Genomic DNA, 23,256 nt, shown 5'->3' with positions numbered 1-23,256 from the left:
TGAAAATTGCCCAAACTTTGTGCTCTCCATACCCACATACAGATCCACTGACAGAGGATGGAAACCTTATGGGTGCAGGGTGGGAGAGCACAAACTCAGCTCAATAATATCTGACCATTAACCTACAGAGGCACAGGGTTGACTCCTTAAGAATCCAGGCTTAAAAATAGGAAAGAAAAAAAGAAAAATTGAGCAGAGGCACAAGAGAAAGATACTAAGATAATTCACAGGTAAAGGTTAGTCTTTTCAACAAGCAGTGCTAGAACAACTGGATATCTGTGTGCAAAATAATATGAGCTAGACCCTTACCTCATGCATACATACAAAAATAATTCAAAATGGATCACAGACTGAGATGTAAGTAAAACCATAAAAATTTAGAATAACACATGGGAGAAAATCTTTGTGATCTTCAGTTGGAAAAGAATTCTTAGATAAGAATCCAAAGCATGATCCATAAGAGAAAAATTTGATAAATTAAACTTCAAATTTTAAAACATCTGTTTTTCAAAAGATATGGTGAAGAGAATAAACAGATAAAGCGTAGGTTAGAAGGAAATATTTGCAAAGCATGTATCAGATAAAGATCTTGCATTAAGAATATATAAAGAACTCTCAAAACAACAGATGACTGGATTAAGAAGTTGTGGTCCATATATACAATGGAATATTATTCAGCTATCAAAAAGAATGATTTCTCAACATTTGCTGCAACATGGACGGCAGTGGAGGAGATAATGCTAAGTGAAATAAGTCAAGCAGAGAAAGACAATTATCATATGGTTTCTCTCATCTATGGAACATAAGAACTAGGAAGATCAGTAGGAGAAGAAAGGGATAAAGAAAGGGGGGTAATCAGAAGGGGGAATGAAGCATGAGAGACTATGGACTCTGAGAAACAAACTGAGGGCTTCAGAGGGGAGGGGGGTGGGGGAATGGGATAGGCTGGTGATGGGTAGTAAGGAGGGCATGTATTGCATGGTGCACTGGGTGTTATACACAACTAATGAATCATCGAACTTTACATCAAAAACCAGGGATGTACTGTATGGTGACTAACATAATATAATAAAAAAAATATTTAAAAAAAACTCATTGTAAGAACACAAATAACCCGATATTTTTAAGTGAGCAATATATTTAAATTGACATTTTATTAAAGAAGATAAATGAATGGCAAATTAGCCCATGACAAGATAATCAACATAATTAGTCATTAGGGCAATACAATTTAAAACCACAATGAGATACCACTACATACCCACTGAAATGGTTACATTAAAAAATATAGATAATTCCAAGTGTTAGCAAGAAGATGGAAAAACTATAACCTTCTCTCTTATATTGCTAGTAGGAGATGGCACTACTAACTTGGAACACAGTTTGACAGCTTTTCTTTTTTTAAATTTGAATGTGAACTTAACCTAATGATTCCACTCCTAGAAATCTACCCAAAAGAAAGTGGATCACATGTCCACTCAAAGGTATGCACATGAATACTTATAACATCATTATTCATAATAGCCCCAATCTGGAAACAAGCCAAATGTCCATCAACTAGAGAATAAACAAATGTGGTATATATCTTTTCAAAAGAATACTATTCAGCACTAAAAATGAACTACTGATACACAGTACAACATGGCCAAACCTCAAAAATATAACGCTAAGTGAAAGATGCCGGATGCAAAAGATTTCATTTATATGAAATGTTCAGAAATGGCAAATTTATAGTGTCAGAGAAGCTCAGTTGTCGCTAGGGTTGGGAGTGGAAATGAGCATTAACAAAGGGACTTTTCGGGATGATGGAAATGTTCTAAAACTGGATTGTGGTGATAGTGTAAAACTCTATAAATTTACTAAAAATCATAGACCTGTACCTTTATAATGGATGAATTGTATGGTATATTAATTATACCTCAATAAGGTGTTAAGATAACAAGAACAAAAAAAGATCTTTCCCATGATATATTTATCTTAAGTCGGATTGCAGCATTGATGCATGTTCAAAGGGATTTTGTTTGGTGAGGTTAGAAGGGGGCAGTAGTGAATAACAAAATAAGATGCCATTTTGGATGATATAATTAGTAGCAATAGTAGCTATGGACATGGCGATTAATAGTTCCAGCACAATTCAAAATCTTGCTTTTTGCCTACTTTCCCTAAGATGTGGATGTTGGCATGTTTAGCCTTCCCACATATAATTATCCTCCCTCCAAATTGGAATAAGGATTAACTAATTATAGTGGTGCCTTCAGACATGAGCCATACCAAGCACCCTGGTAATGAAGAATTGTCCTGTCTGCAAAAGTATGCCAGAAAGCCTTAAAGTCTCTGGCATCTGCTTTGAGGTCCAACCCATAGAGTTTCCAGCAAAACTAGTTTGGCCAGCACAGGTATGCCCTTCACCTCCATTAACTTTACTTTCTTAAGATGCTGCTTTGGATAAGGTAATTCCTTTCCCAAAAATCTAGTTGGGCCCTCAGTTGGTCCAATGTAGAGAGTGTTAGTGGTCCATCAAAACGTCAGGATGTGGTGTTAGAAGTCATGGGTTTAAACCTTGTCTCTGACATGAACTAGCCCTATAGCTTTAGGTAAGTAACTTATCTTTTTAGCCTTAGATTATTTATCCCCCCAAACTGGGATAATTTTGCCTACTCCATAAAACTATCATGAGAAATAAGCAAGATAATATGTATAAAGTACCTGACCTCACATCTGTGTCCTCCCCAATTTCTTAATATGACAATTAAGGCTTTCTAGAATTTGGCCCCGACATTCCTATTTATTCCAATCTTCTAGTAGGAAGATTCCAATCTTCTAGTACGAATGTTTTAATCAAACCAGACTTCTAACCAACTGTCACCATGCAATGACTCTGGCTGTATCCTGCTGTCTGGGCTGCCTTCTCTCCAACTCTATATTTAGTATTCCTACCCATTTTTAAGACTTAGCTTAAGGCCTATCTTCTGCCTGATGGTTAGTCTGACTATTCACTCTCTAAACAACTCAAGAGATCCTTAATTATATACTTTAAAAATATTATTTCTGTTTGAATATGTCTTATTTCCTCAGGTATAGAATACATTTCTGGAAGTACATCAAGATTTGTTTTATACCTCCCAGTACTCCTCACAAAGTCTGAAGTAGGACAAGGGTCTCAACTTGTTTTTCTTTTTTCTTTTTCCTGAAGAGTTCCTCAAAGAATAATTTGAAAACAATATTCAAGTCCGACTTTTTCATTTTATAGATAAAAAACTTGTCCCCAGAAAGAGTAACATTCAAGAACATATGAGTAATTTGGTATTAGAGTTGAAAACAAAATTCAGGCTTCCTGTGGCACAGATGTCAGGCTGTCCTTCAATATCAGTTCTCCTACATATGCATAGGACTACCAATTTTTAGCTGGAAACATGGTCATCCAGAATGAAGACTTCATGTCTCATTCTTACTTTAGAGAAGGATGGATATGTGTTCTATGAAATGGGATAGAAGGGAAAGTGCTATGTAACTGCATCTTCTCCTTTCTCCCCGTATCTTCTTCATCCTGCTGCCTAAAACACAGATATGATGGTAGAATTTCATCCTGGATCCACACTGGATTCATTCTTCCATTCATTCAATAATCCATTTAATAGCTATTCAGTATGCACCTATATTCTGCCTGGCATAAATCTAAGAAGGGGCTCAGGTGGACACAGGAATGAAATATAGAAATCCTGCCCTTAAAATTAAAAGTCACAAGTATTGAATGAACTCACTATCTTAACTCATATCACATTTCATATGTCTGGCAAACACTCATCTCAGAATTCTCTGACAGTCTTATTTCAGACAATCTCACTGTTTCCAGTTATAAATTGTTGATCAATCTATATGTGCTTAATATGTTCTATTTGCCTCTCTACATTCACTCCCTGCCCTTATTCATTTTCTTTGACCAGTGTGGCTTATCTGTATGGAGTACATCAATGGGGTCTCTTGTCCTCCAACTTCTGGTTGGGTTGGTCAATAAGGACCCCTAGCAGGAAATCAGAGGGAAGTAAGAGAATGAATTCTATGTATTTATTTTTCTCAGCTCCCTCCCTGTGGGGTCATCTCAGGCTTTTTTTTTTTTTTTTTCCTTAACTGAAGGTCACTGTTCCACTCAATGTGGTCCACTATATGACTCTCTACTATTGGATTCTGGTAACCATTCCTTCCCTTCACACCCCTTGAACTGTTACTAGCCCCAGGGAAATGCACTATGCCCTGTGGTTTCCCTACACACTCCCCACACCTTGTAAACAGCCCATTTATTAAGCCCTCCTCAAATTATCCTAATGTGAGGCTGCCATCTGTTTCCTGCTAACATGCTGACTGATACACCATGTGTTCCGAAATATATAGGCACCAGATACCCATGCACCCACCAGAAGCAGTTAGGAAGACAGAGTAAAGGGAAGACATTTAGCAAAATCTTAGTGCATAGAGAATCTCAGACTATAAGAATATCATCATGACCACTTCTAGCTTTTGAGATCAGATTTGACTCTCAGGTATCTGAGCCGTAGGCAAGTCCTCTTTATTTCTCTCCTTTTTTTGGGGGGGGGGGTATGCTGGACTAGACTCTATGTCTTTTAAACAGCCTAGTCTTGAAAACTTTTATTTAGAAGTGGGACTCCCTTCTAGGTTGAACTCACAGTCACTGGGTAGAATCCATCTTTCCACCAACACGTATCAGAACTTCGAGTATAGTATTTTCTGCCAATTCCACCACTTAGATCCTCACTTAGGATCTTTAAAGTATTCAATATGCCTATTTTAGGGGCACAATTTATCACCTGCTGATTCATTACAGTAACTGAAGTATCACTGACCACAGAGAACAATGGTAGGCAGAACAATGCACCCCTTTCCCAAAATGTCTAAGTCCTAATCCCAGAAAACTGTGAATATGTCACTTTACATGACAAAAGGGACTAAGTGATTAAGTTTAAGATCTTTAGATGGAGGTATTATCCCAGATTATCTGGATGAGCCCAACATAATCACAAGGGTCCTTATAAGTAAAAGAGAGAGGCAGGAGATTCAGTGTCAGAATTATGCAGCATGAGAAAGACTCGACCAGCCATTGTTGGCTTTGAAGATGGAAGGGAACTATAAGCTAAGAAATGTAAACAGCCTCTAGAAGCTGGAAAGAACAGTGAAATAAATTCTCTCCTGGAACCTCCAAAAGGAATGCAGACCTGCGGATACCTTGATTTTAGCCCATCGAGACCAATTTCAGACTTCTCCTGAACTGTAAGATAGGAAATTTGTGTTGTTGTAAGCCACCAAGTTCATGGCAATTTGTTATGCCAGCAATAGGAAACTAATACAGAATGTAAGACTGAAATCTCTAGACCTAGAGAACAAAACCTGGGAAGGGAGAAAGGCTGGGAACTGATGGATGGCAGAGACAGACCACATCATGGACAGCACAACCAAACAGCACACCACTTGCTAACCTGCACTACAGGCAAGTTGAATTCATTAAGAGACAAATGTATTTTTTTTAATCTCAGAGGCTCACACTCAAAATGCTTTTATGCCTTTAACATGCCTGTAACACCTGGTAGGAGCCTCCTTCTTTTCTCACCAGAGTTTTTGTATTTTGTTAGAGAGCATTACCAGCTTCAATTCAGAAGGACAAGCATCTGTCTCCTATCTTATTCTGTGACTTCCTGTTGGCCACAGAGGCAAAGAATGGCACAATAAAAATAATTATTTTTATATACAAAGCATCAATGTCCGTCGTTTGCATTCTATAAAAACCCATTGCTAAGCTCCTCCCCCAAGGCTGCCTATTTGAGTAGGCCTTACCACGCTCTGACCCAGCTGCTCCCGAAAGAAGTAATCCATGTTTCTCTTTTGCAGGCTGTCAAGGTAATGCTGAAAGCGTGTGTACGTATACGGGTAGCAGTAAGCAAATTGGTAAATATCTTCTTCTCGGTCAAAACAAAATGCAAAGGACATCACATAATTCTTCCTATGGTCCGGGCACCGGTAGTAGTAAACATTTTTAGGTGGCAGCCTTTGCCTGAAAGATACAAACAAAAAAATGTGGGCATATCAGACAATCATTCAAGCTTCAAAAGGTAATAAACATGAAGAGAAAAACTGAAACATCAGGGAACTCCATGTGATGCCTGGGAACAACCACCATACCATCTATGGCCAAAAAGAGACCAGGATTTGGCAGCACTTTGTTCAAATTCCAGCCCTACCCTTTATCAGCTGTTTGGACAATGCAAAGTTAAAGATTTTAGTCATTGTTTACTCTTATTTTGAGCATTTATTATATGCCTAGGCATTGTACTAGATTCTTAATGTATAATGGTAAATAGGATAGGCAACGTATTTTTCCTCATGGAGTCTATAGTGTGGTGGGAAGTCAATGAAATGTTAAAAATAAATATAGAATATAGTTACAGACTCTTAAAGTGCCTTGAGGGCAACTAAAGACTGTGATGTTATGTGGAAATAAATAGGGGAGGCCTACTTTTCCTAGGGAAGTCAGGTTTTTGCATTATAAGGCTAATTCAGACCTTTTAAAAATAAGCTAATATGCATTGTAAATATTCAAGGAGGAGGAAAGAATATTCAACATTTCTTTAAATTATTATCATTGTTTTTCTACAAAGCATTCCATGATACTAATTTTCCACAGAAGCACTTTGGGAAATACTGCTTCAAATATACTGTGTAGGCAATTTTGTTAAGTCGTCACGTTCATTCTCCAATAAGGAACTCTGAAACATATACTTGAGAAAAGGCAAAATGTCCCAGTCATAATTCCTATAACTTCTTTACATTCATCCACACCATAGGCTCACTGCCCTCTCAGGCCGCATGACATCCGAATTATTTACACTGTTTTCCTGCAGTGAATGCCTCTCACCTCTGTGCCTTCAGAGTCCTGTTAATCCTACAAAACCCATCTCAGACTGTGCCTTTTCTAGGATTATCCACTGACAATTCCAGGCCTATTCAGCTCCCACATTTTGCAGTAACTCTTGCTTCTTTATGATGGCTTTGTAAGTCTTATCTACTAGGATCAGTTTGGAAGCTCCTCAGAGGCAGGTATATTTGTGAGTGTTACTGGCACAGTGGGTGAAGGATGCAAGGCTCACCTGTAGGGGCTTGGCATTCAACTGAGAAGCTATGAGACACAGGAGCATATAGAGGACAGTGTGAGGAGGGGGGTGTAAGTGATGGGGTTGAGAAAAAAAAGATTGGTGGTGGCTCCAGGTACAGCAGCTTGAAGAAAACTGTTAAGAACTCCCAGAGCATTATAACATGCAGTATGTTGCAGAATCTTGCTTCTACCTTGGTGTCCTTCTGAGGCTGCCTAAGTATCCAGGGTGGGAAGTAAGTCTCTGAGCTTCCTGTGGAAGAGCAGAGGTTGCAAGACACTAACTCTGTACATACAGCAGCTTGTATTGTTTGCCTGTAGCCCTGGATCTTGTGAATTTCACCCAAACATTAAGTGAAAAGCAGAGAGGGGAAGAAGAAAAAAATAAAGGAAGGAAAAAAGGAAAAGAAGGATTGAGGGAAGAATGAGGAAAACGAGATAGGAAGGAATGAACAGAACACGCACGGCATGTGGGCAGATCAGTATGGCTTGTTTCTGGGGCTCCTTCAGTACCTGATTTAATTCTCATAACCATTTGGTCAAGGTAGGTATTATCCCACTTTGCAGATATGGTTGTGGAGGCTCATAAAAGTTAAGGAGCTCACCCATGATCTCAAGCAAGTAAATGATAGAGCTGAGACTCAGATTTATTTCTGTGTGATTCTGAGTCTAGTACCTAGAACATTCCTCCATAATCCCTCTTGATAAATTATGAACTTCTGGCATTCCAGATATGGGCGTGTGCAAAAGCCAGGAGGCAAGAGAGAACAAGTAAAATGTTAGAACTGAAAGGAATTCATCATGGCTGAAACACAAAGAGTGAGAAGGGACATCATGAGAAATGTGTTTGAAGAGGAAGGCAGAAGCCAGACTAGAAAGGGACTCTATAAACCATGTTAAAGAATTTAAAAATTATCCTGAAGTCACAGAGTACTTTTCAAGTGAGTGAAAGAAATTAAGTATCATGACTGTGCCAGTCCATGGAATTGATATTTGTCAGAAGGACAGAAGGATAGTAGCTGCACAGGTGTAGAAAACAAGACAGATCTGACTGTATTAGAAAAAAGTGGCTGAAGTGATGGGACATAAAGTCTAATATGGTTGAGAACCTGAAAGTCGGCTGAGGAGGGCAGGGTGGTATAGAGAAGAGCATAAGCAACAAAGGAACAGGGCCTTTGCACATGAATGTCAGTGTAGTATCAAAGGCTGTCTATGGATGTGCTTGGGTCCACCAACAGAATTTGCCTCCTACTCCCAAAGCCACACAAATAAATATGTAGGTAACAACAGTCTTTAAGGCAAATATAACTTTAAGACAGGCACCTCCTAGACACTCCTCCTTTCTAACCAGATTGCTACCCTAGACCTTCTTATTTTGAAATGTTGGGGCTACCAGTGACGAGACAGAGAAATAATGGCCTGGAAGGTGCATGGGGATTGAAGAGAAAAGTCATCTCCTCCTGATATTTCTGTATGTGGAGTAAGAGAATGAGCAGCTCTTGAGAGGGCAATGGGGGGAATAACAGCCTCCATATCAGGTCTTACTTCATTGTTTTATGTAGCAAATATTTGTTAAGTATCATACACCAAGCATTGTTTGATTAAGAGAAGAGGTAAAGGAAGCAGTGGACTAAAAGACTGAGAACCCAAGTGAGATTATTAACCATAAAGTTGAGTTTCAGAGGAAAAGGTGGAAAGTTCTGGACAGAGAAGGGAACAGTGGGAAACCAAGATCAGACCAGTGCAGAGACGAGGCTATAGAAAGAACAGGTAATGGTCTACATATGTGATGTGATTGAACATGGAGGAATGTGAGGCTGGTGGAATAACCTAGTCTCAGGGTTCCAGATTTGCATTCAAAAAGAATGCCAGTTGAAAGTGGCCTGGAGGTCTCTCGCCAGTCGTCTGTGATACTGGCTTCAGGCTCTGGCTCACAGATCTGAGCACAAGGTGAGCACGTCTTCATATGCTAGTGATTCCTACAGTGATAGGCCCCTTGGGTTATGATGCTGATGTTCTCAACTCTTCATTTACTAGTATATCTGATCAGGGTCCAGGCTTTAAATTTAATCACCTCAGTTTTCTCCTATTCTTGCCAAGTTTAGCAACTTGACTCTGAGAGCCTGCCATCTCCACCAAATTTGATTATGTGCTATCAAGAGAATTCATCTAATGCCTGCAGCTGTCCCAGCTCCTCTCCTGAGTGGGTTGGATGCCTAACCTGATTTGCAGACAGAGTGAAGGTAATAGGCCCTGGGGTAATCATTCAAGGAAGCTGAGATGCTGCTCAGGGCTTAGATTTTCTAGACTCTCCTAAGAATACAAATAAAAATCTATTTGAGAAGAGCTCAGTAGACCAAATTCATGAGGACTTTCAAGTAACACAAAGAAGAGAGGAAAATAAAGCGGGGACTAAGTAGGAAAAATGTCTCATTTGCAATGCACTTCTGTTTTTTCTCTTATTTTACTTATTACATTTTTACTATGTCTCAAATATCATGTTAAATGTTTTATATGCTTTATCCTTTAGTCTTCACAATAACCCCATGAGCCAGGGGCTATTAACATCCCCTTCACACAAACAAGAAAATTGAAGCTCAGAGAGGTAAAAAAGTCCCCTGAAGTGGCAGGGTTAGTAATACACAGAGCTTGTGTTAGACTCTGAAGTCTGTGCTCATAATCCCTATGGTACCATGCCACCCTCCTTTCCCCTGCCATCCAGCTTATCGCCTTATTTCTGCTTCCAGAAAAATCTGCTCTCACAGTACTCTCTTGCTAAAGACTCTTCAAACAACTCCCTATCTTTACATTCTGGCTTAGCCCATAAGGCTTCCTGAGATCTCCCTGTGATCTAGTATCATCAGTCATTTCTTCCTCCTTGAACCCTTTCTTTCATTCATACTGAGCTACTCACAACTCCCTAACACAATTTTAGGATTCCTCCCATACCTCTACGGGATCTCTTTGTATTTGATATTTTTTCCACTTGGACTGCCTTTCTTGCCATCTTACCTACTTGGTGAACTTCTCCTCATAGATGTGGCATAAGGTAGATTGTCAAGGCTAAAATAATTTTTAAATGAACTAGTCAATTACTAGACAAAAGAATGTATAAATAAATGTTTATCCTTTAACATACTTCTTCTCTGAATTCTTCTCTGACCATTCAGTTTTCATTAATTTTTCTCTACTTTAACATATAATATTAAAATAAGCTTTGGGGCGCCTGGGTGGCTCAGTCATTAAGCGTCTGCCTTCGGCTCAGGGCGTGATCCCGGCGTTATGGGATCGAGCCCCACATCAGGCTGCTCCGCTGGGAGCCTGCTTCTTCCTCTCCCACTCCCCCTGCTTGTGTTCCCTCTCTCCCTGGCTGTCTCTATCTCTGTCAAATAAATAAAAAATCTTAAAAAAAAAAGAATAATAAAATAAAATAAGTTTTGTAACTTGGTATGTTCCTTAACAATGAACACCAAAAGCTAATGGAGATTTCTTCAAAGAAAGGGTAGGCTTTTTGAAGACAGGAAGAGTGTCACCTTTTCCCTCTCTTTCTCACTAGAAATGGCACAGAGAAGTTAACAATACTTGCTTATTTTAAAAAGCTATGATAAAAGGTAAGGAAAACTACCTCTGAAGATAAATGGTAGACATCACAGGGAGGTAGATTTTAGCTCAGTATAGAGACTCTTTAGCACTCAACTGAAGGGAAACTAGAAAGGCCCATGTTGCAGGGGAGTACAAGCAAGCATGGGAAGCTTTATGGAACCCCATAAAATAAGTTCTTATACTTGATGTGAGGTTAGACAAGGCAGCCTTCTGATTCCATTTAATACAGTTAGTCTGAGATAGCAGTGAAAACAATACAACAATGATGATAATAGTTACTACAACTATAATTCCTAGTATATGTACCTATCATTGACCATGCATATAATTTAAGTACATTATGATATATTAAGTCCTTTAATCCTAAAAACCATCCTCTGAAGTTATTCCTATTATCCCAATAATAGGACGAAAATGAAGATGGGGTCAAGAATGCCCGTTCTTAAGAAGAAATTTGTCCATGACTCCTCAGAAGACTTCCTTATCCTGCCAGAGATACAGAGATTCAAGATTTGGAGTGTGTGCTCTCAGGACTTAGAAACTAAAGGCTGATCCAGTTATTGGAACAAACCATCATCCTGGGTCCATCCTGATGACTGAAGAGGGCATCCACATGTGTGAGGGGACCCTGTAACTCACATCCTCAGATCCAGTCATGCATGCACATGTGAGTGAGCAAAGCACACACACACACACACACACGTATGTACATACTGAACAAATTCACAATCATACTTTATATACCTCTCTATTATAGCCTCTTTTGCATTATATCAATTTGAATATATATCTTTCTCCACCATTACATTGAGCCCTCCCTACCGCCCCTGCCCACCACCCACCCCCTCCCCCGCCAAGGGCAGGGACAATATATTGTTCATCTCTGGTTCTTCAGGACCTATAGAGAGCTTTGCTCAGATGTTCTTGAAAATGCTTATGTATTGGGTAAATTGATATATTTGTGAGTGAACTTTAAGAGATTAACAAATTGGAATAAATAATCTCAGCCATAGCAATATAAGTATATTGTGCTCTCTCCATGTGAAACTGAGTCATGCCCTGAATACATTAGGTTCTCAAAAACCTTCATGACTTTTAACATGCTTTTCCTTCTCTCTGCAATTGCCATTCCCATATTTTTCTACATAGTACATCCCTTTGTAGAGAAGTGAGACCCAGCTCAAATGACATTTCCTCTTTGAAAGCTTTGTCAGCAACTCCATGAACTAATTGCTCTAAATGCTAATTGCAGATAATGCTGTATTTCTGATTCATCTCAAAATCCATAGCACTTAGCATGGTGCTTGGCCCTGAAGAGGAGCTCAAAGCATATTTGTTGAATGAATGACTGAGTGAATTTATGACTTAATGAATGAATGAATGAATGATTCCTTCCCATTTACTATCCTCTCTGCCTTCTCTCCAACCTATCAGTCAAATTCCTAGTGCATCATTTAGGAGGTTAGTAGAATACAGAGGAAGAGAAGAAGCCTAGGACCTAATGGAATACACAGGGCTCTCTAAAACAAGAGCAATTTCTGCCCTCCTCAAGAACCCTGAAAGACAGGAGCCCTAACTTCCTCTTTAATCTAGCAGAAAAATATGGATACGGTTAGATGAGTTCCAATCCCACATTCTTTCTAGAAACTAGACACACTTTTTTCTTCATATTAGCAGAAAGGAAAATAACAACGAATCAATTTTTTTTCAGATTGTAAATTCTAAAGGAGGTATGCAAAATAAAGTCATTAAATACTCCCAAAGGGAGTAACATATATTAAGCACCTCCTGTTTACTAATAATGTGCTATCTATTTGATGAACATGATTATCTGACTGATAAACACATATTCTCCCTACCACACCAAGGCTGTGGTTACTGAAATTCAGCCAACAATTGCCAATTGCAGAAACAGTCTTTGTTTTTCTTCTTCATTGACCCAGGGGTGGAAAGCAACCCGGCATCCAGTTTTCCAGGTATATTTGAAATTAAGGTAAGACTTAATCCCTCTTCCTTTCATAAGGGCAGCTCAATCTCTGGTTTGTCATCCATGCTAACATGTGGCCTTTAGTTTACATTTAGCTGGAATAACCTAGACCAACACCTGGCTTGAGCCAGTTGGCCCCCTCCTTTTCTTCTCCAGTTTTTGACACAGCCAGGCAGCTGGCATGGATGCCCACATTATAAATCTGCCCTCCCTAGGCAAACAGGACCCACTCCTAATTCCAATCCTATCTTTCCCCAAATGGTTATAATGGTACTTCTGTCACCAGCATATCTATTCTTATCTTTCTCCACACTTTGTCATAGCTAATCTCTTGGTGAGTCACAGGGAGGGGGACAGACAGAGTGAGGGAGTGCTCAGATACAGGCAACACATTTTTACACCCAGTGTCTAATCAGATTACCATCTTATCAGAGGCTGATGGGCACTAGTGGTGGGAGGAGAGAGACAGAGCTACACATTGCCAGCTGAATTTTTGATAACAAAAAGACACTGCTCGATTCTTGAATTAACCTTTTTGTCCTACACACTCTATTGTTTGTTTTTCATAGTTTATTTTATATGTAGGGTATTTATTTATTTATTTATTTGTCTATGCCTTCTGGAGAAGGACATCCACACACTGTGGCAGCAGCTGCTTCTATTAATTTCAAGCCATTAAAAAAATTAAAATTAAACCCAATTACTTTGGCTGGTTCAGAACCAGGGAATAGCTGAGACTGATTATTCCCCCTGGTCATGGACAGCAGCAATATTCCTACCTATGCATGGCTGCTGGCAGAATGCTAATGCAGCCAGAAACTCCAGGGACAGGCTCTCCATGCAAGGAGAGGCTCTAAGTCATGTACTGTATATTCTCCATTCCAGATTCCCGAGAGGAAGCAAGAAGACGACACTGGACAAGATACCAGGATTGCTATAGTTCTTGGGAAGGACCCTTACTCTCTTTGTGCCTCGGTGTAAAATGTGGATATTAAAATGAGTCATGGTGACTCTTACGTGTAAAGGATTCTGCATTCAAAACTATCATTTGCTGGGATATAGGATGGTGTATGAGGCAGTATCAGAATGCTGGGTGCTTTGGGATGGGGCAGTAGGTTACAGCTGCAATGGTTCACGCTGGCACTGAAGTTCTGTATCGAAGTTACTTTGTTGCTGTATCACGGGCAGAAATACAATAAGGGTTCCTGGTGTGAGGTCACTAGTTTAGCATCTCCTTGTAATCCCCTTGCATAGGGCCTAGTGTATAGAAGGCACTCAATAAGTATTTTGAGTGAATGAATAAATAAGTCAGGCAGAGCTGAGTTTTGATTAAACAGAGATCAGTATTCATTTGCAGCTGCGGATGCCTTTTAGAAATATAGTCATGGTGCAACAGAAAGAATGCAGTCTTGGGCTCTATTGTACTTCCATTACTTATCAGTCAGGTAGCCTTGCTTCTGGGTTTCCACATCTATAAGATGAAAATAATATCTAGCTCATGGAGATGAAATTTGTACCTGATATCTAACAAGAGCTCAGGAATGGTAACTGATTATCACTATGCTCTGTACGATGGATAGTTGGCATCACACTATCTCTTGGTTCAGAATAATGAATTCCAAGTTCACACTAAGTGTTCTTAGGGTATGAAATGGGCAGAAAAGGTAGGGTAAGGGACAAAGGAATAAGTGGCAAGGGCTAGAGAAACATTTAAACATATGGATAAGAAAGAAAACCAGGCACAACTCTGTTTTCTCTTCTTGACCCTTCCCATGCCCAATATAACCAACACCTCCCTTTTAAAGAGGTATGCTGTCTGATAAAATTACATGTGTCTATATGGATACAGGAAGGCAGTTAACTCTTTCACGTCTCAAGTGGTGGTGGGAGAAGAATTCCAAGGTGGTGCCCTTGCTGGTAGCTTGCTGTACCAGACAACCATGCCCATGCAGCAATCTGGGAGATGCATGGAGCCTTCAGGTCACTTGTTGGGCGGATTGATAGGACATGTGGAAAATTATAGGTTAGGGGAATGTGAAATACGTTTGGGAAATAGAGACTGAGCAGTCCTTCTTATAGAGAATAGGCCAATAGGTTTTGGCATCATGTGGTGTAAATCTAAAATTCTTTATTTAATTTTTTGGTTACTCTTAAAAAAAACTTCACAATAAATCCTTTCACTAGCAATGAGCTCAAAAATACAAAAGTGCATGTTTTGAGAAAGTTAACTACTAACTTTTCATTTCTCATGAAATTTAGTGATGAACATGTAACTTGTATAAAATGTTTGTTGGTCTTTATGATCCACCGCAGGGGGTGTACTGATAACATGACCACATAAAATCCAGAGAGCATAAATCTGCTGAAGAAATGTCAGCATCGACTTGATTTAACAGTTATTTTACGAAAACTTATGCCCAAAGATTATAATTTATACATATAAAAGCAGGAGCTTAGAAGAAAAATGATTAAAATTATTTTAGAAGAACAGTCAATGTACTGTAAATGAAAACCCACACTTCAGAGTGATGTGTAGTATTACTTTTATTTAGAGTACATGACTGTTCTTCTAAAATAATTTCAATCATTTTTAATTCCAAGTCTTCTTGTATATAAAGTGGTAGCCATTACTATTAGCAGAACTAAAATCAGCAGTTTTAAATCAGTGTCATCAGATATTTTGAACAGAAAATAATTTCACTTAATTCCAATGTAATTTAATTATTTTCAGCCAATTCATGGCATCAAAGTAAGGTTTTTCTAAATTCATTCTGTTGAAGGTAAAATACTGTCTTAGTGGTAATGTCATTGCTAAATCAGTAAAATAAAAAGTTCAATATTAAAGATAAATTCCTTAGTTTTTGCTATAATAATATGAATACAAATTTTGGTAAAAGCAATATACTTGTTAAATTAACAAACCTACAGAGTAGGAATTTATTTTGAATTGTTTTGCGGTATCCATATAAATGATAATTGTATCCAAACAAGCTTCTATTTTCTACCTTCAAAATAGGAACTATAGTTCTCAAAATTTACACAAAGTAAGTGAACAATACAATCTTCATGAAGCTAACTGTAAACCACACAAACACAAAATTTTTGTTTTTCTTGGGGAGGCAGACCATGCTTATTTTCTTTACTGTCTGCCATCAGTAGGATTTTAGAGATTTTGAGCCTTTAATAAACTGCTTTGTTAATCAACATTGATTTTGCTTTTGTTGTTGTTGTTGTTAATGAGACCCTTAAATTTTGTTAATGAGGCCACTAAATACGAATAAAATTTTGGTTGCATTTTGTTCAAAATCAACTGAAAATTTTTAATCAAATATTCGACAAATGAAGCACCAAAGTATTTCAGCTTTTAAAGCTTTTATCAAATTGCAATTACTGAAAACAAAGCTTGCAAACAAGAAGATATGACATTTATCTCTACAAAAGCATGGGAGGAACTGCATAAATTAAATGATGAAAGCATAATTGGAGAACAAGATTAAATTTTGAAATTCAGTGATGATACTTTGGGATAACTCACTTTAGGAGGAGATAAAGCCCCTATTTTTAATTGAATATTTATACAATATATTGTGCCAAGGTAGGATAAAATTGAGAAGGCCTACAATTTTGCAGCATCTGCATTCAGTGAAAATTTAAGAGTCAAAAAGCATCTTATTTGACAAAAGTTGTTTTATAAAAAAAAAAATTAACCCAAGAAAGTTAAACAAGAGAGTAACTATGAAAATATTTTGACTGAAATGTTTACATATTTCAATACTAAAAAGTTTACAACTGAGAATGTTCTTTATTTAGGAGAATTTGCTCTAAGTTTACCAGGTACCTCAGCACCTATAGAGATAATGCCTTTTATTTAAGGATATTATGATCTACAAAGAAGAATTACTTGAATGTGTCAACAATTTCGAACTTATTAACCATAAAATACAATTCTGAAGAAGACTCAAGGCAATGTCATCAAAAATAAAATAATAAAGCCTTATCATAAAAAAGATGTTCTTCATAAAAATAACAATGACATAGTATTAGATACCCATGTAGCTAAGAAACTGGTTGAAGCATGTGAATGTGTGCTGAAAGTAACCAAATTGATTTAAAGAAAATAAATAGAAGTTTTTCAAAAATTCTGTTTTAATGTATACGGATATAGATTTATTTTATTTTAGTTTATCTTTTTTTTATAATAATTTTTTATTATGTTATGTTAGTCACCATACAGTACATCCCTAGTTTTTGAAGTTCCATGATTCATTACTTGTGTATCTTTTTCTTTTTAAAGATTTTGTTTATTTATTTGTTTGACAGAGAGAGAGAGAGCACAAGCAGGGGGAGCAGCAGGCAGAGGGAGAGGGAGAAGCAGGCTCGCCGAGGAGCAGGAAGCCCGACGCGAGGCTCGATCCCAGGACCCTGGGATCATGACCTGAGCTGAAGGCAGCTGGTTAACCAACTGAGCCACCCAGTGCCCCTACTTTATCCCTTACTTAAAACAGATTTTGATTTTAAAAAACAATTATTTTGTAAACCCAGTGTAATAAAACAATTGGTGGTCAATACATGAATATTTCAAAAAATATCCAAAACTTTATTTTTAGTTTCCCCGTTCACTCTCAGTTGGGATGATAAATTTATGTGGTCCTATCCATCTGCCAACCTGTTCTTGAATGTCTTACCTAAAATTCAACCTGATTAAAATGGATCTCCTGACGTCCTCCACACCTGGCCTTCTGAAAGTACTCCCAACTCAGTAAATAGCCCTACCATCTCCATCCATTCAACTGGACAAGACAGAAACATCAGAAGCCACCTTGATGTTTTCCTCATTTTCACTTTGTCCTTCCTTTTTTCATTCAATAAATTCTGCCTAAGAGCTTCCCATGTTGTACTCCTCTCTATGGTGAGGAAGCAGAAGTGGAAAAAAAAAAAAAAAAGCAATTCCATACTTTCATGGAACTTAAATTCTAGTAAGAAAGAGAGATAAACAAATTAATACATAATATAGTGTAAGGCAATGATAGCTGTAATGAATACAAATAAAGCAAGGTAAGGTCATAGAGGGTGATGGAGGGGGCTATTTTAGTTAGGGTAGTAAGAGAGGTAACCATTTAGTAGAAACTGAATGATATAAGGCAATAATCCATATCTATCTCTACCTATCTCTATCTATCTATCTATCTATCTATCTATCTATCTATCTATCTAAGAAAAGAGAGGTCCCGAGGTAAAAGCAAACACAAAGGGCCAAGGGCAGGAATAAGTGTGGTATGTCTCTAGAGCAGCAGGAAGTTCAGTGGGATTGAACAGGAACAAGTGAGAAGGTGGATAGTACAAGATGAATTAGATAGGGAGGGAAGGGTCCAGATTACCAAGACCTGCAGGCCTTGGTAAGAGTTTCATATGAGAAGTCAATGTGAGGTAGAGATACTGAGAGTGATAAAATGATTTGATTTACATTTTCAAAGGGTCTCCTAAGTACAGAAGTAGTCGTGGTGGGCAGGAGGGGGGTGAAAGCCAGAAGACCAGTTGGGTAGCTACTGCAGTGGTCCAGGAAGAACCAAAGATGGGTTGGGTTAGGGTGGAAGCTGTGGAGATGGTAGGAAGTTGCAGGATTTAGAATCTGTTTTGAAGGTAAAGAGTTTAGGATGTGAGGATAAATTGAATATGAGATGTGAAAGTAAGAGAAAAGTCAACAGTGATATTAAAGGTTTTGGCCTGATATCATTTACTGAAATTGTTACATCCCTCATCTCATTAAGGTCCTTAAATTCTATCTTTAGAAGATATCTCCAAACTGCCTACTTGTCTCTATTTCCATGTTTCTGCTAGTTTGCTGAAAAAGTCTTCTACCCTGCCCAGCTTTCTTTTTCTCACTCTTCTTCTCTCCAATCCCCTCCCCACATAGTTTTTTCACAGTTTAATTGGCTCATGCCATTTCCTGGATTAAAACTCTTACACAATTTCCAATTACTACTAGAATGGAAATCCAAACTCTTTAACATGACTTTTTACCTCCTCAGATGAACAAAGTTCATAGCCTATGTCGGGACTTTTAAATATTTTCCCCTCTACCTATCCTGTTCTCCACACTAACTCCCTCCCTTGACTAGCTGACATCTATCCTTCATTTTTGTTTTAGGTCAGATATTATCTTCCCTATCACCCCCTAAATTGGTCTCTCCTGTTAGTCTCCCTTGGAGCAACTAGATCCTCTTCCTCAAAGCACTATTTCAATTTACAATTGTATATGTGTTTGCACTTGTTTACTTACAGTTTACATTTCCAACTAGGTTGTAGTTTCTATGAGGGTAGGGACAAGACCTGTTTTTTGCTCACTGGTGAATAACCTAGCATCTGACAGAGTACCTGACACACGGTAGATTTGTAGTGGATATTCATTAACTGAATGGAGTAAATATGTATGGGTGAGGGGATAATGACAGAGAGGGAAGGTAAGAAGGCTGATTGTTAGTGGTCTGCGTGGACAAGGAGTTCTAAACCCACAGTTAGCTAGTGGGTTCCCAGCAGAGTTAGTTAGGGGTGGGTATTGCTGTGGAGGGGCTTCTAAGCTGCTCCATGAGCTAAGATTTTACAGGACTTCATATAGTGTTTCTCTCAGATAAAAGATAAAGGCAATAAACATCTAGACACAGGCTTTCTCTCTTTTCCTCTCCCACATAATGTAGTACCCTGATTTGTTTCTGGATTCCTCATGTTTCTCCTTCTACAACCATCAGATCAGAGCTTTTAAGCCAGAACATCTATTGTTACCCAGCTCTATCATGTGAGGAGTCACTGTGAGGCCTTCCAGACTGTAAAAGTAGAACTCAGCCTGGTCTATCAATAAGGGTCTCTCATCAAAATGGCCTCCCAGCAGAGAGTGGTTACAGGCTGTCCCTCTTTTCTCACTGAGTGGGGTACTGCAGGCTAGCCATGATCAAGGTGGGGGGTAGGGGGCTTTGCAGTAGACAAAGAAATATAGAGAAGCAGGACCATCTGGAGTATTTCTGATTCATGACCCAACCCCAAGTCCTAGCCCAGGGAGTACCTGTTCACTAAGTAAAATGAACTAAGACCCTAACAGAAAGACTGAGGAATAGATCTTGAGAGTAGATTCAAGTGGCCTGGAATTCAAGGAAGCCAGGGAATGACCTAAATTCCAGGCTGCCAAATCCAAAGAGCTTAGTCAAAACGTGAAGTGAAAAATTATCAACACCCAAAAAACAAATAATCCAGTCAATAAATGGGCAGAAGACATGAACAGACACTTCTCCAAAGAAGACATACAAATGGCTAATAGACGCATGAATAAATGCTCCACATCACTAGCCATCAGGGAAATACAAACCAAAACCACAATGAGATACTACCTTAACACCAGTTAGAATGGCAAAAATCAACAAGACAGGAAACAAGTGTTGGCAAGGATGTGGAGAAAGGGGAATCTCTTACACTGTTGGTGGGAATGCAAGCTGGTACAGCCACTCTGGAAAACAGTATGGAGTTTCCTCAAGACATTAAAAATAGAGCTACCCTATGATCCAGCAATTGCACTACTAGGTATTTACCCCAAAGATACAGATGTAGTGAAAAGAAGGGGCACATGCACCCCAACATTCATAGCAGCATTGTCCACGATAGCCAAACTGTGGAAGGAGCCAAGATGCCCTTCAACAGATGAATGGATAAAGAAGATGTGGTTCGGGGTGATGGGTATTAAGGAGGGCACGTGTTGTGATGAGCACTTGGTGTTATACACAACTAGTGAATCATTGAACACTATATCAAAAACTAATGATGTACTATACAGTGGCTAACTGAACACAATTAAAAAAAAGATGTAGTTCATATATACAATGGAATATTACTCAGCCATCAGAAAGGATGAATACACAACATTTGCGTCAACATGGAAGGAACTGGAGGGGATTATGCTAAGTGAAATAAGTCAAGAAGAGAAAGACAATCATCATATGGTTTCACTCATTTGTGGAACATAAGGAATAGTGGGAGGACCACAGGGGAACGGAGCGAAAACTGAAAGGGAAAAAATCAGAGAGGGAGAGAAACCGTGAGAAAGTCTGGACTCCAGGAACCAATCTGAGGGTTACAGAAGGGAGGGGGGTGGGATGATGGGGTAACCAGGTAATGAGTATTAAGGAGGGCACATGTGGTGATGAGCACTGGGTGTTATATGCAACTAATGAATCGTTGAACACTACATCAAGAATGAATGATATACTATATGTTGGCTAATTGAACATAATAAAAAATAAATAAATAAAAGAAAAAAAAAAGAAAAATTATCTGGTCCCCAAACTAGGTTCCAAGTGCAGGGGGATAGGGCATGAGAGACAATGATGGTGGAGCCAAGACTGAGTCAGCAGTGAAGGAAGTAGACTGCCCAGGAAAAACTGAGGAAGGGAAGAGGCATGGATAGCAAGTGACTTCCAGCTTTCCAGGGCAAAAAGCACAGTCACGGTCTCGAGTGGATGAAGATGTGATCAGAATCAGTGTAAAGGAGGAGAGTAGGATTACTTCACAGAGATGATGTACATACAAGGTTTCAAGCCAGGTCACACCAAAGTTATTCTTTCATACTATGACAAAGGGAATGAGTATGATCTACCCTACCAGGAATGAAAGGCTGGCATGGATACATGGGGAACAGAATGGAAATCTTGAGGAGATATCCCTTAGGATGTCAGTCTCCAGTAGATGAGGGAGCTGGACCAGGCCACTGCTTCATGTGATAACTGGTAATGACTTGATGACCTGTAGATGCATAAGGCGTGGCAGGCTGAGGAGTATGGGATTTGAGCTGAGGAGGCAAAGCACTGACTGAAAAACAAAGACAGATATGACACAGCCTTGGGAAGTTCTGATACAGAGAAAGGCAGTCATCTATAAGCATGCCAGAGGAATTACTGAGGTCGTGTGACAGCTGCCAAGACCCCAGAAGGATGGCTGCAGCAACATGTCAGGGTCAGCACAAGTGCTAGGTCAGGAATGGAGACTGACACAGGAGTCAGAGGGAAAGGCAAAGATCCATCATCCTGGCTAGAAGGCCATGTTAGGTCAGGACTTAATCATGATTCCAAGAAAAAATCCTGGGAATTGAGGAACTTTCAACTTCTTGCCAGTGCCTCTTATGACTATCTGCAGAATAGGACCAAACCCCCTACATGGCTGGGACTAAGTCTACATGTGAGCTAAGTTGTCAAACCACAGGAGACTACTAACAAGTGTCCAACTATGTCCAGCCTGCTATGTCTATAGTTACATTTCTTTGGTCTCACTTCTGGAAATTATTCTCTCCTCCACCACTAGTTATGGCCCTGTGATCCCTGTACTACCCTATGATAACATGCATCATACTTCATTATAGTTTAACATCATTCTTTCTTATCCCATTAGAGTGAAGCCATGTCTCTATTTGTCATAAAGCCCTAATGGCTAACCCAAGTTTAGTACATGTAATTACTAAATAAAGAGATTTCTTGAATGAATGAGTGAGCAAGTAAGTGAGTTAGTGAATGGGAGAGTGCATAAGTCAGGGAGTAGCAAAAGATGAGGTCAAAAAGGCAGATAAGGGCCCAGATCATATGGTGCTTTGTAAGCCATATTGTGGAGTAAAGACTGATCCTAAAAGAAGTGAAGAGCCACTAAGAGACTTTTATTTACTTGGGTCCTTTCTCTTTTCTTTTTGGTAAGTCTGGCTAGGGGTTTATCAATCTTTTTTTTTTTTTTCTTTATTAATAGAGTACTAATATTTTTATTTTTTATTTTTTTATTATGTTACATTAGTCACCATACAGTACTTCATTAGTTTTTGATGGAGTGTTCCATGATTCATTGTTTGCATATAACACCCAGTGCAAACCTTATTAATTCTTTCAAAGAACCAGCTCCTAGTTTCGTTGACCGGTTTAACTGTTCTTTTGGTTTCTATTTCATTGATTTCTGTTCTAATCTTTATTATTTTTTTTTAAAGATCCCAGAACGCCAGGATCACACCCTGAGCTGAAGGCAGACGCTTAATGACTGAGCCACCCAGGTGCCCCTATTATTTCTTTTCTCCTGCTGAATTTAGGCTTTATTTGCTGTTCTTTCTCCAGCTCCTTTAGGTGTAAGGTTAGGTTGTATATTTGAGACTTTTCTTGTTTATTGAGGAGGTTTATATTGCTATATACTTCCCTCTTAGGACTGCCTTTGCTGCATCCCAAAGGTTCTGAAGAGTTGTGTTTTCATTTTCATTTGTTTCCATGAACTTTTTAAATTCTTCTTTAATTTCCTGGTTGACACATTCATTTTTAGTAGGATGCTCTTTAACCTCCACGTATTTGTGTTTCTTCCAAATTTTCTCTTGTGATTGAATTCAAGTTTTAAAGCACTGTCATCTGAAAATATGCAGGGAATAATCCCAATCTTTTGTTACTGGTTGAGACCTGATTTGTGACCCAGTATGTGATTTGTTCTGGAGAATGTTCCATTTGCACTC

At 38.7% G+C, this 23,256-nt stretch overlaps 1 protein-coding gene across 1 annotated transcript in view; it reads right to left on the bottom strand.

The window, feature by feature from the left end:
- The window catches only part of LOC113254217 (cytosolic carboxypeptidase 6-like), a 1,048,184-nt gene that overhangs the window by 162,991 nt on the left and 861,937 nt on the right, over positions 1-23,256 (bottom strand). Inside the window, exon 6 of the mRNA XM_057310254.1 lies at positions 5,845-6,061. Within this exon, the coding sequence (XP_057166237.1) occupies positions 5,845-6,061 (217 nt within the window). The remainder of the gene's footprint in view (positions 1-5,844; positions 6,062-23,256) is intronic.

Source organism: Ursus arctos, unplaced genomic scaffold (genome assembly GCF_023065955.2).
Source record: "Ursus arctos isolate Adak ecotype North America unplaced genomic scaffold, UrsArc2.0 scaffold_12, whole genome shotgun sequence".
Classification (NCBI taxonomy): Eukaryota; Metazoa; Chordata; class Mammalia; order Carnivora; family Ursidae; genus Ursus; species Ursus arctos.
This window is presented reverse-complemented; position numbering and strand designations above follow the sequence as displayed.